Here is an 11756-nt window from a genome sequence, read left to right as displayed (position 1 = left end):
CCACAATCCCAAGAGAACCCTTCCAACTCCATGCATTCCATGATCCCATGAAGATTCCCACGAGAACCCTTCCAACTCCCCATGTTCCATGATACCAAGAGAACCCTTCCAACTCCCTGCACTCCATGATCCCAAACCCTTCCAGTTCCACACAATCCACGATCCTAAGAGAACCCTTCCAACTCCATGCGTTCCGTGATCCCAAACCCTTCCAGCTCCCCACACATTCCACGATCCCAAGAGAACCCTTCCAACTCCCCGCACTCCATGATCCCAAACCTTTCCAACTCCCTGCATTCCATGATCCCATGAAAACCCTTCCAGTTCCACTCACTCCATGACCCCAAACCCTTCCAACTCCCCACACATTCCATGATCCCATGAGAACCTTCCAACTCCCTGCACTTCATGATCCCATGAGAACCCTTCCAACACCCTACATATTCCATGATCCAAAACCCTTCCAACTCCCCGCACTCCATGATCCCCACACATTCCATGATCCGAAGAGAACCCTTCCAACTCCACACACTCCATGACCCCAAACCCTTCCAACTCCCCACACACTCCACAACCCCAACCCATTCCACCTCCCCACTCACTCCATGCTCCCAACCCCTTCCACCTCCCCTCATCCCAGGACCCCACAGCCCCCAGGGCCCACTGGTGACCGTGGGGTGGCCGTGTCCCACTCACCGCGCGGGGACGGCGCTATACGCCGTGCACACCGTGCTCACTGTGAACTCGGCCTCGCCTGCCATGATGTCTGAGGGCTGCAGGTTCCTGTCGTACATGGGGTTCTCAAAGGTGCCCCTCACGTTGGTGTTCTCGTGGCCGGCGTAGCCGTTGAACGGGACTTTGGGTCTCCTCCTGTGGCATCGGGGACAAAACCCACACAGGTGATGTCACTACACAACACGGAACACACAATGCACACACAGCGCTGCTTTCAAGATAAAAAAATTGAAAATTTATCTTCTGATTCTAAAATTTATAGGTTTCCAAAAGTGACAATGGGTTGGAGGGTGACAGTGCCACCTCTCCAATGACGCTGGACAAACCAACAGTCCAGCAAATTTCTCCTCCTCCATAAAAGAATGCAAAACAATGAGTTATTTACAGAAAGTGTGTGAGAAAGTTTGTTACATGAATGTAAACTCAGAATGCTTAGAAAATCTTAAGAAATCAAGATGACAGCCCTGAGGGGGGGCAGTGACAGGGGAAACCTGTGGGGATGGGGCAGGAAAATCCATCTGGGGGTTTGCAGCATTGATCAGGACAAAACTGAATTTACACCACATTCAAAGCCACAGGGAGGGGGGGAATTTGCTTTTTATCCTCCCAAATGTGGCCACAAATCCCATTAATGGCCAGAAAAACCATTGCTCTCCTCTCCCAAATCCCAAATCCAAAGAAATGCTTTATTTTTCCCACCTCCTGAATTAAACCAGCCCTAAAAGGGGGATTCGAAGCCCAGCTCACTGATACTCCTCTCAAATCCCTGAATTTATTTCACCTTTTGGAATTACTCTCCCAATCTCCCAAACCCTCTTTGTTGCTGCCCCATCTCCTGAATTAAACCATTTCTAAAGGTGGGAATTTTAAGCCCAGCTCACGGATATATCTCTCAAATTCCTAAATTTCTTTCACCTTTTGGAATTCTTGCCCCAAAACCATGTTTGCAGAGATAAAGCACAAACCCTGCAATAACCTTCCAAACCTTCTGTTTTTGTCCCACCTCCTGAATTAAACCAGCCCTAAAGGGGATGATTTTAAGCCCAGCTCACTGATAATTCCTCTGAAATCCCTGAATTTCTTTCAGCTTTTGGGATTCTTGTCCCAAACCCACCTGTGTTTGTAGAGATAAAGCACAAACCCTGCAATAATCAGGGCGATGAAAGGCACAAGGATGGCGGCTGCCACGGAGCTGCTGTTGGATGCAAAGTGGTGGCCTATGGATTCAGGATCATTTTCCATCATGCTGATGTCTGCAACACAGCAGAAATGAACACATTTCCTTCATTTTCCTTTCACATTTCCCACATTTCCAAACCCTTGCTGGGGGAAAAGGCCTTGGCTCAAAGTACAGGTGGCACCAGCAGCAAAATGAGCGAAGTGGTGTTGGAAAATGGAATTTAAAAAGGGATGTGCAAGGATGGAAATCCAGCCTATTAGGGCTCATCATTTATTTACATCTGCAATTAAAGAGATATATAAATTGATTTATTTTGCCAAAAATGTCCAACTTGGATGCATGAAGTTGGGCTTTAAGGAGACTCTGAAATGCTGCAATAACGAGCATCCATAAAGGTGACGAGATTCCAGCAATCTTGAGGGATTAAAGAGCTCAAACCATGCTTTAAGTGGTATTTAGGAGCTTAAACTTTGGGGGGTTTAAGCTCCCAAGAGCCTCTGTGATTTCTGATGGAGACACTTGCTGTGGTGGGAATGGGATTTGGGCTTGGCAGGGATCTGGGAATATGGAAATAAATATATCCAGGTGTTGTTTGTGCTTCCAAACTCTCCCTGCCTTTGGACAGCAGCCTGGTTATCCCTCATTTTGCTCCCAAATTACAAATTTTATCCTTTGCTGTTTGTTTTGTGCTGCTTGTCTCCCACAAACCTCACACCAAGCTCAGCAGAACTCGGAAAGCGCCGAAAATTCAAGCGAGGGATTGGAGAAAAATTCCCTGTCTGGAAACCCCCAACCAGGCCAAAATGGAGCTTCTGGAATTGAGGGGAAAAGTGCAAATCCAAAGAATTTTACCAAGTCTCTGGAGGCCAAACTGCCCAAAGCCTTTGCCACGCACAAAGCCCTGGTACACGAAGGTGCCACTCGAGGACTCTGACGAGACCTGTGGAGAGTGGAAATCAATGGTTTTATCCAACTTTTCCTTGAATTTAATACCCAGCTCACCCCAGCCCCTTCCAAGTGCATTAATTTGATGCAATTCCCCAGAAAATTCTGGCATTTTTTAAGGAGTTTCACTGCCCTACAGCTGAAAATTCTCCATTCTCAAAGGAAGGGAAGCTAAAAAAATCTTGTTTGTGATAAACTGGAGAGGACATTGGTGATTCCAGAGGGAGAGGGGAAAAAGTGGCCATGGGTCACTTGGATCCACATTTTTTCCAAGCTCCTTTGGATCCCTAAAGGGCTTGGGAAACTCCCAGACACAGGTAAAGGGTGAGGAGTAGGGAAAATAAGCTTTTCCAGCAAGATGTTGAGCAGATGTAAAACATCCACAGGGAACAAATCCCGTTGGTTTCTCCTCCAGCATTATCTGGGAGATGATGGATTCCAAACCCCAGGGCAATAAAACCAACCCCCTGTTGCAGGAGGAGCTGTCACCTGCTGGAAAAGTGCCACATGTCCCCTCCCAGCTCTGGGAATCATCCCTCAGCTCCAGGGAAGGGAAATCCAGGCTGGGACAGCCATGGGAGGGTGGGTTTTGTTCACTCACGTGTCCATCCAGGGCCCATTTGTCATTCCTGAACTTGTTGGCAAATATCTCCAGTGGCCCCATGATCTGGTACACCTGGAGCAGCAGGTGCACGTCTTCCTTCTTGTAAATCCCTGGAAAAAAAATGGGATTTTGTCAGCTCTGGTTTGAAATAATTGAGTGGGAGAGCAGAGAAACTACGTCAGGATTTGAGTTGGTGGTGGGAAACACAGCCCAGGATACTGAAGGTATTTTCCACATGGGAAAGGACTCAACTCAATATTTAATTAATATTCAGGAGGGCAGGGACATGGAGCACTGATGGAATCATGAGCTGGAAGGGACCCCCAGGGATCATCAAAGTCCAGCTCACATAATTTCATGGTTTTTACCCAAAAGCTCCAAGTCCTACCTTGGGCACCTCCAGGGATGGGCACTCCAAACATCCCTGGGCAGCTTCAAGGTGTTTCCATGGAGAAATATTCCCTAAAATCCAACCTGGCACAGATTGAGGCTGTTTCATCCTGGGAGCAGAGCCTGACCCCTCTCCTGTCAGGGAGTTGTGGGGAGCCCCTTGAGCCCCATCAGGAGTTCTCCAAACCCTTTTCCAGCTCCATTCCCTTCTCTGGACACACTCCAGCCCCTCAATGTCTCTCTGGCCATGAGTGACCAGAAGTGGACACAGCCCTAGAGGTGTCCCAGTGATGCAGACAGGAAGAGAAATTATAAAAGAAAGGCCTCATAAAATCAGGCCTAAATTAATGGCTGCAAGTTCCCATGAGAAAACAATCTTGGTATGAAAGATTCATTAACATAAAAATCTATTCCTAGAGTGAAAAATAATTGCACCAGTATAAACATTAAGAGCTGTCTCATGAGAATCAGTAGAAAAAATATGTAAACTAACTAAAAATACAGAAGTTTGACAAACAAGCAAAATACCTTGTACTGACCCATAAATTAAGCATGAATGTATTGTCCACCAGTAAGATTTGACACAGTACTGATAACACTATAAAATAGAACCTATTATAGATATAGGTTATATTTTATAGTGTTATATATAATATAACCTCTGATAATCCCATAAAATATGACCTATCCAATCCAGAATTGGCTTTTATCACAACATCCCAGCAGTGCTCTCGTGTTGCTGTTGATATTCTCTGCCCTAAGATGTGCAGGGTGTCTCTGTTTCGGCCCGTGCAACTGAAGAATGAGTCTGGACTCTTCACTTTTTGGTCTTGAGGTTGTTTATTAATTCTTATCTATAAAATTTTCTTTCTGCCCAGCCAAGATCTGCTCAGCAGGGCAGCCACAGGCACTCTGTGTTGTCCTTTTATACTACAAACTACCTATAACATATTTACACTTAATTCCCAATACCCATCACCTGTGTTACACAGTGCACTTCTACTCTAAACCAATCCCAAAGTGCCAACATCGCTGCAGAAAATGGAGAACAAGAAGGAGAAGGAGAAAGGCTGGAAACGTCCAAGTTCCTCCATCTTGTCCCCATAACCCCCATACCAAAAATCCTAAAATCTTTATTTTCACCCTGTGATCATTTTGTTATTACACCATTCAAACCTGTGTGACTTTCAGGTCCTCATACAATGCTGGTAACTTGCTCCAGGGGTCACAATCAAATCCCCAGGTGTTGTGGGCTGTGTGCCAGGGTCTCTGAGCCCCGCAATGGGGTCCTCGGCAACTCTGGACATCCAAAGGGATGTGCTGAGTTCCCACACAGGGAACGGCCCTGGCAGTGCCAATGCCACCCCCTCCCAAAGGTCACATTGTCTGTCCCTCACCTGACACCTGGAGCTCCACCCCGCTGTGGTCGATCAAGGTGGCGTTGACCTTGCTGGTGGCAGGGTCAAAGCTGGTGACAGAGAGCATGGCTGGCTGCTTCTTCCCCATGTACTCGTAGGAGCCTTTCCACAGGGAATTCCTTGCAAACACATCTGCAGGCACTGGAATTACAGCAGTGAGAGATGTGAAAAAAAATACCCAGCAGCATTTCCATTTTTTCAGGAAAAAAAAAAAACAGAGCAGGATTTCTGTCTTTCTTTGAATTCACTGATAATAATTAGATTGTTTTAAATATTTAATATTTCAAAAATATTTTGTATTTTAAGTATCTTCAATCACACCTGCTCTGAGCCATCACCATGAGGGACAAAGACAAAACCAGTAACTTTAATTTGGCTGTTGTGACCAAAAACACAAGGATAGTTTAAAAAACAAACCAGCCCCAAAATAATTTATTAGGAAAAGCTCAAATAAACTTATTAGGAAAACTTAAAATAAAAAAGGATAAATGTACAGGAAGGGCTGGAATGCTGTGGGGAGGAATATGGATCTTGATGTTCAGCTCCTGTAAGGATCCTGTTTGTTGTCCATGGAATAGGATGGGGCATGTGGCAGTTTCCAGAGTGTGAAAAATGCATGTATTTTATGATTGGCTTTTCTCAAATATTAACATTAATATTATATGTGTTGTGTTAGAAAGTGATGCTGTATTAATTCTCTTAAGTAGTGGGTAAATATAGTTTTAGGATATAAAAAACGTTAAAATAGAAACTATGCTATGTAGGATACTTTTTTTTAAAGAAAAGACTTGCACTGAGATAGCAGCCACAGGACACCTAAATCTTTCAGAGAAACAGAATTTATTCTTCTTATCAGAAGAAACGAACTTCTTCCCACCTCTAAGGTGCTGTTAGGATTCAGAGGAAGAAGTAGGGACCGACCAGACAGAATCCTGTGTTTGAATGGAATTTATGCATCGTGTATGAGGTGTATGAATATGCAACAGGCTGTTGCTTTTAATGGTTAATCCTTTGTTAACAGGTGTCCTTTTTTGGATACCCAGACTGTACATAACTCTTTGTCTCTATTGTCTCATATTGTCCTAATCCAAATTGTCCAAATCATTATTACTCAAATTATATTACTATTTTTATAACCCTTTTATTACCATTAAACTTTTAAAATGTTAAAAACAAGCGATTGGCATTTTTCACACAGAGGAGGGGATTCAGGAGGGTGGATTTGAGGGGGTTTTAGGGCTGTGCCCACGGGGAGGAGCCCCCTGAGCCTCACCTGAGGCCTTGGCGAGCGGCGGCTCCCGCGCGGTGCCCACGGGTCTCCCACTGGGCCGGACATCGGCTGGGACAGGGGACAAAGCACAGCTGGTCACTATTGCATTGTATTGTATTGTATTGTATTGCATTGTATTGCATTGCATTGCATTGCATTGCATTGTATTGTATTGTATTGCATTGCATTGCATTGAATTGCATTGCTTTGCATTGCATTGCACTGCATTGCACTGCATTGCTTTGTATTGTATTGTGGGGTCTGGCACTGCCCCCGCAGAATTCCTGAGGCTGGAAAAGCTCTCCAAGGTCACAGAGCCCAAGTTGTGCCTCATGCTCAGCTTGTCACCCAGCCCAGAGCTCTGAGTGCCACGCCCAGGGGACAAAGCACAGCTGGTCATTATTGCATTGTATCGCATTGCATTGTATTGTATTGTATTGCATAGCATTGCATTGTACTGTACTGTATTCTATTCTATGCTATGCTGTGCTGTTCTGGGGTCTGGCACTGCCCACCCAGAATTCCTGAGACTGGAAAAGCCCCCCAAAGTCACAGAGCCCAGGCTGTGCCCAATGCCCAGCTTGTCACCCAGCCCAGAGCTCTGAGTGCCACGTCCAGGCTTTCCTTGGATGCTCCAAACCTCTCTGTGCAGCCCCTGCCAAGGCCTGACCACCCTTTCTGTGCAGAAATTTTCACTAAAATCCGACCCCAAACTGCCCTGGCCCAGCCTGAGGCCGTTCCCTCTGCTCCTGTCCCTGTTCCCTGGGAGCAGAGCCCAATTTGGGGCTGTCCCCTCCTGTCAGGAGTTGTGCAGAGCCACAAGGTCCCCCCTGAGCCTCCTTTTCTCCAGGCTGAGCCCCCTCAGCTCCATCAGGACTTTTCCAGCTCTGTTCCTTTCCCTGGACACTCTCCATTCCCTCCATGTCCCAGATGGACGAGCCCAAAGCTGGACACAGCACTCAGGGTGTCCCTCACCAGTGCCCAAGACAGGGGACAATCCTTCTTCTGCTCCTGCTGGTCCATCCCTGATCCACCATGGGCACACCTGGCTCATGGCCAGCTCCTGTCCCTCAGCACCCTCAGGTCCCTCTCTACCTTTCAGCCACTGTCCCCAGCCTGTCCTGCCTTTCCCTCTGCTCCAACCCCAAGTGTCCAGAGTGACCCCACTCCAGGAGAGCCACAGGGCTCCATTTCCATGGATCAGAACAAGTTCTTCATCCAAGACTCTGTGGCAGGTAAAATGTGGGGGAGATAAACAATTTTTGTCCTGTACAGGTTCTTCTAGACCCAAAAACTCCCCAGAAGATCCCCAGGTGACTCTTTGCAGGTGGCACCTGAGTGTTGGGTCACAGGTTGGACTTGATGACCTCAAAGGCCTTTTCCAACCATGTTCTGGGATTCTGCAATGGAGACCAGTGATGGAGACCCTCCCACCAAGCGAAAATCAGGCTGGGCCATCCCACAACTTTTAAGGGAACAAAATCAAGGCTGAAAACACCTCCCCTCTCCTTCCTTGGAGTTCTGACACCAAAACTGAATCTTGAGTTTATCTGCAGGTTGAAAACCACCTTTGAAGGACCTCAAGGCCCAGGATCTCCACAAGCTGAGAGCCTGGGGAGGGTCTCAGAGCCCAGCTGGTGCTGCCAGCCCCTCACCCAGGCAGATGGGGGGCTTCCCTGTCCAGCTGCCGTCGGCTTTGCAGGTGCGGTGCTCGGAGCCCCCGGTGAGGTAGAAGCCGCTCTGGCAGGAGTAGATCAAGGTGTAGCCCAGGGAGGGCAGGTCCAGGGCACCCACGTTGGCATGGGATGGGGTCTCGGGCTGCTTGCAGTGGTGGGCTGGAGGGGACAGGGAGAACAGGTGAGAGAAACCACCCAGGTGGGCACGGGGAGGGTGAGAAGTGACACGGTGACAGCAACAGGGGAACCCTCCTGGAAGAGGTTCTACACCACAGCTCACAGGGATTTTTCCCAGCTGGAAGAGCTTCCCATGCTGGGTTTCTCTTCCTGGCTAAAGCTGAACCTGGCTCCAGCTGATGAGCTGAAAATCAGGATTGGCCACCCCCATTTTTAAGGGAAAAAGACAAAACCAAAAGGTGCTGAAACACCTCTGAGCCCAGAACTGAGTGCCAGACTAAAAACTGCCTTTGCAATCCCCAATTCTCCCTAAAATGCCACACATTTTCTGCAAGGATTCCTTTTGCAGAGCCTGGCTGAGGGCCCCAGCTCCCTGTTGGCATTCCCAGGACTCACGGACGCAGTCGGGCTGGACGCCGCTCCACGTCAGGTTGGGCAGGCAGGTCCTGGTGGTGGAGCCCTGCAGGAGATATCCCTTCTGGCACCTGAAGAACAGGATGCTTCCCACCTGTCCCAACAGGAGACAATCACTCAGCTTCCCAGGGATTCCCAGACTTTCATTCCATCCCCTTGTCACCACCTCATCCCTCACAGGAGCAGCTCCACTCCCAGCTGAGCAAAAATCCCATTTATGGTGTCTCCAAATTAATTAAACATAAAATAAATTAATTAAACTTCAAGATTAAGGTGACTAATTAGCAGGAAAATGGAAGGATCCACTCTGCCATCCACTATCCCAGCAGGGAATGGGTGGGAATGGAGCCCCCCAAGGGAGCCGCTGTGGGATTTTTGTCCCCATTCCAACGATTTCCTGCTGGATGAGAGATGGGATTAGCAAAAGCACCTGCAGGATTTGGCCTGAAAATTAATGGGAATTAATGTGAATAGCAGCAACTATTAATTAGCACTGTAATTAATTTCAGATACAATGCACTGCCTAATTAATGCTGTGCAAACCCACTCAGAGGGCTAAAGGAGCACGTTGGGGTGTCCTGCTCCCAGGAGGAGACAGGAATCCATGGAAGGACACATGAATCCATGGGATGAGACATTAATCCATGGAAGGACACATTAATCTATGGGATGAGACATTAATCCATGGAAGGACACAAGAATCCATGGGATAACACAAGAATCCATGAGAGGGGACGTGAACTCATGGAAGGAGACAATAATCCATGGAAAGATGCAAGAATCCATGGAAGAAGGACATGAATCCATGGGAGGAGACATTAATGCATCAGGGGAGACATGAATCCATGGGAGAACACGTGAATCCATGGGACAACACAGAAATTCATGGGATAACATGTGAATTCATGAGATAACATGTGAATTCATGGGAAGAGACACTAATCCATGGGAAGACACAAGAATCCATGGAAGGACACATGAATCCACAGGATAATCCATGGGGTAACATGTGAATCCATGATGGGAGGCATTAATTTATGGAAGGACACATGAATCCATGGGAGAACAGAATAATCCATGAGAGGAAACTTGAATCCATGGGAGAACACAAAAATCCATGGGATAACACAGGAATCCATGGGAGAACACATGAATCCATAGGATAACACAGGAGTCCATGGGAGGACACGTGAATCCAGGCCAAGGACCGAGCAGGGCTGGCTTTGTGGCACACCCATCGTCCACGGCCATACCTGGTATCCCTGGGAATTGTTCTGCATCCCAAAAAGAGGCACTCCAGGATCTGCACACGTCGTGAGGCTGGGATCTGTTAAAAACAGGGAAGGGATTTATGGGAGAGCTCAGAGCCCTCCAGGCACACGGGTCCTGCTGTACCTCTGGAACACAAATGGGATTTGGCTCTGAAGGAACACACAGCAACAAGGAGAACACATGGATCTTCCTGTTCCTTAAATCCCTGCCTGCTGCAGAAAGAAGCAACCAAGTTTTTAATTAATGACCAATCACAGCCAGTTGTGTTGGACTCTCTGAGTCTGTCACGGGTTTTTATTATTCATTCTTTTCTGGTTTTCTGATGTCACCTTTCTCTTTCTTTAGGATGGTTTTAGTATAGCATTTTCTTATAATATGATATGATGTAATTTTATTTAATATATAAATATATATAATTTATACTTATTATACAATTATATTTATATTTATAACTATAATAATATATTTATAAATATGTTTAATAGATTGATATTATATCAATACTATAATATAATATATAACATATTAATATATCATATATTATATATATTATATATTACATATTATATTTAATTAGTATATTTATATATAATACATATTTAAGTATATATATAAAATATATATTTATATAATATTTATAATAAATTTATTATTATAATTATATATATAAATACAATTATAATTATATTAATATATACATAATAAATAATGTTTAATATAATATATATAAAATATATTATAAGTTCATAATATAGTATCAGTTAATAATGTAATATAATATAATATAATATAATATAATATAATATAATATATATTTAATATATTTAATATAATATATATTTAATATAATTTCATAATATAATAAATCAGCTTTCTGAGAACTTGGGAGTCAATTCCCATCTCTCACCCCATCCTGGGGACCCTCACAACACCACAACAAAGCACCACGGTCACCCCGCTCTCCTCTCTGCCCTCTGCTCCCATCCTGACCTCCAAGGACCCCCAAGGGGTTGGGACTGGAGGTGAAGGGAGCCCCCAAACCCTTCACTGAGCCCCCAAAGCCTTCACTGAGCCCCCCTTACCGATGCAGCTGGGCTGGGTCCCGCTCCAGGTGCCGTCGGACTGGCAGAACCTGCGCGCCGACCCCACGAGCACCAGCGGGGCCAGGCAGGAGAAGGACACGGACGAGCGGTAGGTGAAGCCTCTGTCCTCCCTCCTGCCCTGGGCTGGGGTGCCCGGGTCCCCACAGAACACGGCTGCAACAGCAAAGGGACAGGGAGGTGGCCACAGAGCCCCCAGGAATGCCACATCCCATCACAGCCCATCCAACTCCATGATCAGCTCGGGAATCAGGGGTGGCTGAAGGTGCTGCTGGCTGCATTCCTTGTAATTATCTCCTTTTGTCCATGGTTGTTAATTAACTTCCACCTTCTCCCCCGGATTTGCCTTTTTTTCCCCCCTCTTTTTTCTCTCCCCTAATTGCACGGTGTCACTTTGTTCCTTGGCTCTGTATCACACGGAAAGCCCACTAATTATCCCAGATCCTGGGAAAGGTGTGAGGAACAGTGAGGGGTTTTGTGGGATTTAATATGAAAATGGATATTGTGCAGCTGGAAAAGGGACTCAGAGCTGCCTTTAGCACCAGGAGATGCTAATTCCTTTTTTTTAATTCTCT

At 46.1% G+C, this 11756-nt stretch overlaps 1 protein-coding gene across 1 annotated transcript in view; it reads right to left on the bottom strand.

Annotated features, from left to right (window-relative positions):
* Nucleotides 1-692: 692 nt before the first annotated feature.
* LOC128948761 (CUB and sushi domain-containing protein 2-like) overlaps nucleotides 693-11756 on the bottom strand; it is a 139232-nt gene continuing 128168 nt past the window's right edge. Inside the window, exons 57-66 of the mRNA XM_054293525.1 lie at nucleotides 11164-11337; nucleotides 10063-10136; nucleotides 8792-8903; nucleotides 8198-8377; nucleotides 6546-6611; nucleotides 5252-5413; nucleotides 3462-3574; nucleotides 2768-2855; nucleotides 1850-1988; nucleotides 693-870 (exon numbers count right to left, since the gene is read on the bottom strand). Of these exons, the coding sequence (XP_054149500.1) occupies nucleotides 693-870; nucleotides 1850-1988; nucleotides 2768-2855; nucleotides 3462-3574; nucleotides 5252-5413; nucleotides 6546-6611; nucleotides 8198-8377; nucleotides 8792-8903; nucleotides 10063-10136; nucleotides 11164-11337 (1286 nt within the window). The remainder of the gene's footprint in view (nucleotides 871-1849; nucleotides 1989-2767; nucleotides 2856-3461; nucleotides 3575-5251; nucleotides 5414-6545; nucleotides 6612-8197; nucleotides 8378-8791; nucleotides 8904-10062; nucleotides 10137-11163; nucleotides 11338-11756) is intronic.

The sequence above is a fragment of the Melozone crissalis genome, unplaced genomic scaffold (genome assembly GCF_028551555.1).
Source record: "Melozone crissalis strain CALT ecotype California unplaced genomic scaffold, PUWL_Pcris_2 ptg000156l_1, whole genome shotgun sequence".
NCBI lineage: Eukaryota > Metazoa > Chordata > Aves > Passeriformes > Passerellidae > Melozone > Melozone crissalis.
The sequence above is the reverse complement of the archived record's forward strand: the minus strand, read 5'-3'. Positions and strand labels throughout refer to the sequence as shown.